The 7,398-nt window shown below is 34.5% G+C and overlaps 1 protein-coding gene across 4 annotated transcripts in view; it reads right to left on the bottom strand.

Annotated features, from left to right (window-relative positions):
- Positions 1 to 465: 465 nt before the first annotated feature.
- rassf2a (Ras association domain family member 2a) overlaps positions 466 to 7,398 on the bottom strand; it is a 49,994-nt gene continuing 43,061 nt past the window's right edge. For 2 of the 4 annotated variants that reach the window (XR_012383688.1, XR_012383687.1), the window contains exons 8-11: positions 6,129 to 6,250; positions 5,131 to 5,228; positions 1,218 to 2,779; positions 466 to 1,119 (exon numbers count right to left, since the gene is read on the bottom strand). Coding sequence is in view for 2 of the 4 variants with exons in the window: in XM_005169091.6 (XP_005169148.1) it covers positions 2,710 to 2,779; positions 5,131 to 5,228; positions 6,129 to 6,250 (290 nt within the window). In the remaining 2 variants the exon portion in view is untranslated. 4 annotated transcript variants of the gene reach the window in all.

Here is a 7,398-nt window from a genome sequence, read left to right as displayed (position 1 = left end):
TGTTTGTTTGTTTGTTTGTTTGTTAGTTTGTTTGTTTTAACATCCTGATTCTCTTGTCTTTTGTATATTATTAGCCTAAATAACCATAATCTAAATAGCCGAGCCCCTCATGTTTTAGGGTCTCCTTAAAACATTTCCGTTGTGTTCCATGCTATTTGAAAGTGTTGTGAGAAAATGCAGCACGTTTTTGTAAATTGTTTGCGTTGTGTAAAAATGCAGCACGTTTTTTAAAAAATGTATTTGCGTTGTGAGGATTTGCAGGATGTGTACTGTCAAACGAATGAAGATCTTTTTTCAATTTGCCTAAATTTTTTCAAATTTCAGCACGTTAAGCTCACTCAGCCACTGTAATTAAAATGAATTGAATTGAGAGAGAGAGAGAGAGAGAGAGAGAGAGAGAGAGAGAGAGAGAGAGCGAGAGCGAGAGAGAGACAGAGACATACGCTTGTTATTAAAAACAAAACATTTGTTGTTTATTTTCTGATGATAACATTTTATTTAAATATAATTATCATCTTATTCTCAGTTTTACAATCATTATAATATAGACTAAACACATGCTGGAGGAAATGTCAGAAATATGACAACACAAGGCAGTCATAAGTGTGAATGAGAATCAAAAAAATTAAAAATAAAAAAGTAATGAACCTCTTTCTCAGCAACTACAGCCATACTGTCTTTTTCCCGGTCCTCAAACAGTCATACAAGTAAGACTAACTCACTCATTCACTCAGACAACATTGTCCTACTTCATTCTGTTTACAATCATTCATTAAATTCACAGTCTTCAGTACGGGATTCACCTCTTTCTGTCATTCTGATACAAAAACAAATCACCGTCTAAAAGAGACGTTGGTCAAGTTGGATGATACTGATATAGGGTGACCAGAATCCTCGAAGTGGAATATCAGAATATTTGACATAGATTAGATTTTCTCCTTCTAAGTAATGAGTTTTTTTTTATACTAAATGTCTTTCCTGAGGAAAATATAATGTGTCACAAAACAAACACTTTAAAAACTTCCATGGTTAAAACATCAGCCCCATCTCACAAGGAAACACAACAATTTGAAGTATCAGAAAAGTGTCTAATTCATACAAATTCCTATGATTTCATTTGTATGAAAAAAATATCCTTTTAAATATTGTATGTTTTTATAAAAAATAAAACGTGTGTGTGGGGGGTTGGGGGTTGGATTAGCAAATCATTCTAAAATGTATGAATAAGATCGTACAAATAAATACAGCTACTAAATCAAGAAGTTATGAGTTGCCGTAAGATAGTATTGGAAACACTGATTTCAGGAAGTTGTACTGTACTGTATCACAGAGTATTTTCACATGAACGCCATTAATCTAATTATTTACCTTGTTCTGAACAAGACAATATTATGATTATGGTTGAGTTGCTTTTAGAAAAATCCTTCCGTGTGCTTGTTTCAAATGTTTTGTACATACAATGATAATTGGCTGTTAAAAAAACATTCCCATGTGACACTATGCAACGATTCCTTCAGAATTTCACATATTTACATACACTTCATCTTTGCTATGGTACCATATACATTTTTGACTGTTCTATTTTTCATTTTCCGAAAGCAATCAAGCGCAGTTAATTATTTGTTATGCAATGTGTGTAAACCGATGATGGTGGATACAAGTTCTTGGGCTGTTGTCCAAAAATGGCACACTACTCGTTGAGATACTACATTTGAATTTGAATTTACTTCACAACCGCTCAAAAAGTATGTTCTATATAATAAGAATATTAACAGTATGAATCGGATTCAGAAGTACTACATTGCCGATTTTATCAGCTGATATGAGCCTATCGCCGAGGTGTCCATATTGGCGAATTTGCCACCGATCTGTCCCCGGTATGATTGTTTTTAAAAAACGTATTTCACAGAACAAGGCGAGGCAGTGGTGCAGTACGTAGTGCTGTCGCCTCACAGCAAGAAGGTCGCTGGGTTGAACCTCGGCTCAGTTGGCGTTTCTGTGTGGAGTTTGCATGTTCTCCCTGACTTAAAAAAGCAGATTTTAATTTAACAGCTGATTATGTGACACTGATCGTACGTGACAAAGGATTAACTTTGACATGACTGGCTTCTCTTACTTAAGAATTTTAGCATGACATAATACTAAAACTAGCACTCAGAAATGAAGAATGTGTTTAGAAAAGTGAAATACTGAACATTTGTCATTATAAGTAGAGACACTTAAAAAATTAAATACGACAGGATGTCTGGTCACCCTATGTACTGGTAAAACAGGTTGGCTCAGACCGCATTTGTTCTCAATACATCCAACAACATTTAAAGTGATCAGACAGTCGTGACTCTTGATAATGAGTTAAACTAAGCAAGTAATACTAGCTGCAAGCATTTATCTTCATCACTTTGTGCTTGTCATTATAATTGCTCTCTCCAGCGATCCCTGGATGATGAAATTCCCTGCTTTTGTGGAATGTGCTTGTATATTATTGTACCTGGATGTGATTCACAACAGCACCAAATACGCAGAGAAAAATATACAAAGATTTTTTTTTATATATATATTACAAGATGTACCATCCTTCTTTACTGGTCAGCAAATATCAATGCATATTAGTGGTTTAGAGACGGTATTTAGGGTGGAAGGGCTGATGACAGTCAGTTTGGAAGTCTACTGTTTGACGTGGAGTGAAACGTGTTCAGAAAAAGATGCTGCTCACATACAGGTGGATCCCTCAGGCAAACACTGCAGCTGCTTCTCAATGATACACCGCAGACACTTGTATCTATATAGGAAAAGAGAGAAATTATTAATGCTCTCTTTATGTGTAGTCAAAAAATAGGTCGCACTTTACAATAAGGTTTCATTAGTTAATGTGTTTACTAAAATTAATAATGAACAATATTAGAACTGCATTTATTAATCATAGTTCAACAACATTTACTAATGCGTTATTAAAATCCAAAGCTGTGCTTTTTAATGAGAACTAACGACTGACTTTATTTTCAGAAACTCAAATTAAAGTATACATCCATAATAAATGCATTGTTCTTTGTTTGTTTTTGTGAGTAAATACATTGTGAATAAACATTTAAACTTATAAACATATTTAACATATAAATATATTTAACATTAATAAAACATTATTATAAAGTTTTACCAAAAAATGGTTGTGATTATACAATTTTATTTTTAAAAATATATAAAATATATATTATACATTGTTACGTGCTTGTACACCTCTGCCTGACAAAAGTCTTGTTGTTGACCCAGTTGTAAGAGCAACAAATAACAACTTGACTTTAAGTAGATCATTTGGAAAAAAAAGTGGCAGAAGGTGGATTTTTCTGATGAACCATCTGCTGAACCGCATCCCAATCATCACAAATACTGCTGTAGACCTATTGGAACCCGCATTGACCCAAGATTTTCACAGAAATAAGTCAAGTTTGGTGAAGGAAAAATCATGGTTTGGGTTTACATTCAGTATGGGGGCGTGCAAGCGATCTGCCAAGTGGATGACAACATCAACAGTCTGAGGTGTCAAGACATTTGTGCTGCACATTACATTATAAACCACAGGAGAGGGCAAATTCTTCAGCAGGATAGCGCTCCTTCTCATACTTCATCCTCTACATCAACGTTACTGAAAGCATAGAAAATTAAGGTGCTCTAGGATTGGCCAGCCCAGTCACCAGAGATGAATATTATGGAGCATGTCTGGGGTAAGATGAGGGAGGAGGCATCGAAGATGAATCCAAGGAATCTTGATGAACTCTGCAAGAACGCTTTCTTTGCTATTCCAGATGACTTTATTAATAAGTTATTTGAGTCATTGCAGAGTTGTATGAATGCAGTCCTACAAGCTCATGGGAGTCATACACAATATTAATTATTTTTTCACTGCAGCATGACTTTATATCTATACTGTACATTATTTCTGTTAAGTGACAAGACTTTTGTCTAAGCAAAGTCAGACCTTACTGTCCTTATTAAATAATTCAAAATCAAGACATGACCATATTTTATTTTTGGTTAAAATAAGCCTTATCTAGAGGCCTTTGCCTTTCATTTATGCCACTTCTGATACCAAATGATCAACTAAAACTATTTGTTGTTCCTAAAACTTGAATAGGCAACAAGACTTTTGTCAGGTAGTCTATGACGTTTAGCAGTGGGTTGTATTTTTCTCTCTCTTTTACTGCTGCTTTGTCTAACTTACATTGGCTATCAATCATTGGAGAATCAGACTGAGCCGAGATTATGTAAACAGGATGAGCTCCAATCCTTCCGCCTCCATCCCTTTATGTTTCGTTCTGTCATTTTGTCATTTGATTAATATTGTTAGTGTCTTTTTCTGCCAGGTAAATGGTCTTATTGGAGTATAAAATCTATATCTGTGATTAAGAATTATACTGGACGGATGAGGGCGTTAGGTCAGATAGTAGATTGAGTTTCATATATATAATATTTAAATAAAAATTTAAAGGTCTTGAAATGAATGAAACCATAAAGAGAAATCTCTAAATTTCAATTAATAAAGAAGTTTGAAATCAAGTGGCCTTGTCAGAATTATAGTATAAATAACATAATCAGTCTATATCAGTGAGCATTCGATGACAAAAACTTTGACAACCTCTGATAGAGAGGTATACATCTGTGTATTTTAGATTTTCTAAAGCACACTACTGTGTCAATGTCACTGACATTAAAGGGATAGTTCACCTTAAAGTGAAAATTCTGTCATCAATTGCTAACCCTTTAACTTTCTTCTGTTGATCACAAAAGAAGATACCTGTAACCATTGACTTCCACAGTATTTGTTTTTCCTACAATGAAAATCAGTGGTTGAAAGATTTCAAAATATCCTATTTTGTTTTTTTTAACAGAAGGAACTCATGAAGTTTGAAAACCACTTGAGAGAGACGGGAGAGTAAACAGTGAGTCAATTTTCATTGTTTTTTTGTGTACTATCCCTTTAAGCGTTTCCTTTGTAATTATACATTTGCCCAGCAGATGTCTCCAGCATGTGCTGCTCTCATTATGCTCAGCAATCAGTTTCAGATTTAACAGTTTCAGACGCAATAATTTCTCTCATCTACACATGTTTAAATAAAAAAAGTAATTAAATCTTACCTGCTTTTCAGCTTTTGCACCTCTCTGTCTTCCTCTTCCTTTAGTTTAGTAATAAAACTCTGCAGGACGGGCATCTCAAATTTGATGTATTGTGCCACCTAGAGCAATGGGGAGCAACTGCAGTCAGTTTTGTCAACTTCCTCAAAGACAGCTTCAATGTCAATTCTGCTACATTTACAGACATACAAAGAATTGAAATTATGTTACTCTCAGACTCTGCGTGCATACAGATAACAAAAACACTAGAAGAAGGATGCAAATTACGTGTATGTCTACGTATGCTCAAAGACTACACTTAAAGGGATTTTGATATGCTAATGGAGTATTTGCTATGTTAAATCTTGCACACTAGCTACTTGTCTTTGCATCTACATGTTTGTTATTGTATTTTGCACTGTATGAAGTATATGTTTCCTGTATATGTTCTTAAAATGGATGGATGTCACTAAGCTTTTCACATGTGGCAATGAAAGTGATTGGATTTAATTCAAATACACAAATAAATACAAATGATTTGAGTCAAATTTAAGAGAAACACATGTAAAATATTAGAAAAAAACATACACAAACACAACTTATATACAAATAAGGGCAGATAGCAGGTAAAGCTCAAATAGGTGAGGAGTGCAGTGCAATAAGACTTTCAATTCAAGTTTATTTTTATAGCACTCAACATCAGAAAAGTTAGATTTATTGGTTACCATATCTTTACTAATAACTTAAACTAATTAACTAATTACTAGTAACTTAAACAGTAAAGTTATTATATATAAACATGATTAACCTGCAGTTACATAGTATATAGGTGATGTCTATATGTGTAGATGTTCACTGAAGTCTATTTGTGCATTAAGTGTATTTTGTTTGTGTGTGTGTGTGTGTGTGTGTGTGTGTGTGTGTGTGTGTGTGTGTGACTGTGACAATGAGACATTTGTATATGAATGCTATACTTTTGAATTTGTCAGCAGATCAGCTCTCCTTCACACACACACACTCACTTCATAAGGAATCTCCTCTCCTAGATCCTGCTCCATGAGGAAGATCCGGCAGACGTGTTCACATGGTCCCTGAAGGATTCGCACTACTAATGGATAATCGGTGCGCTTCAGCTGAACACGCTCTGAAACATACAATACATTTCCTACATTTACAACTAGACCTATTTAATGGCTGAAGAGAATGGTTGTCATTTGCTACATTTATAAATGCATACATGCACCCAAATAACCTGTTTGTAATTGGATCGGCAGTTTCTTCATTTATTCAATTCATTTAATTCATCCAATTCACCAATAGTGCATGCCTTTGGAATGTGGGGGAAACTGGTACATAAACCCATATGAACACAGGGAGAACATGCAAACTCCACACAGATATGCCAATAAGCCCAGTCAGGACTCGAGCCAGCGACCTTCTTGCTATGAGGCGACAGTGCTAACCCCTGAGCCACCGTACCACTATAAATGGTTTAATTAGATTCGAAAACAGTGATGTGAACATCTCCCTCGATTATATTGATCTCGATCAGAATTCAATTTCAATTAGATTGGAAGGGGTGGACTTAATCTGGGTGATCTAATCTAATCCACAACCAAGTAATGAGCTTGTAAATGCTTGAACACAACAACTTTCTCAGTCATATTCAGAAGACTCTGGGGAACATGCGCGGTGCAATGTTGACATGCATTAGCCTGTGCATATTTTAATGAAAGAATGATAAAATATGTTAATCAACTTTTGTATATTTTCGTCAGGCTGCCTAACAAATACATTTTTTTTTTAAATGCACGGTAACCTAAATAGACGTTAAAACTATCTCTTCACGTAATATAACTTAAATAAAATAAGAAATTACAGTAAAGAAATTAAACAAAGAAAACCTGAAAATAAATAATGAAATAACGCTAAAAGTGACAACAGACACCATGAGAAAAAATTAAGATAAATATGTATATACACATATGCATACAAAACATACACACGCATGTATCAGACTTTCGTTCACTTAAAGGTGCAGTAGGTGATTGTTTTCAGAAACATTTGTTGTTGTGCTGGTTGAAAGTCTCTTCACAGTCTAATAGTAATGATTAAAGTAAATGATCCAAATGTATTTATATGTATTTTGATATTTAGAGTAAGTAAAAAATGTTCATCCAATTAAATAAAGTCGGGCCGACATCTCTCATAATTCCGATAAGTAGCTCAAACTGTCTTTCAGCAAATGCAGATTTGAACAACTGCACAGCAGTTTGTACGCAGCTCTGCCGA

This window comes from Danio rerio, chromosome 8 (genome assembly GCF_049306965.1).
Source record: "Danio rerio strain Tuebingen ecotype United States chromosome 8, GRCz12tu, whole genome shotgun sequence".
NCBI classification, from domain to species: Eukaryota; Metazoa; Chordata; class Actinopteri; order Cypriniformes; family Danionidae; genus Danio; species Danio rerio.
The sequence above is the reverse complement of the archived record's forward strand: the minus strand, read 5'-3'. Positions and strand labels throughout refer to the sequence as shown.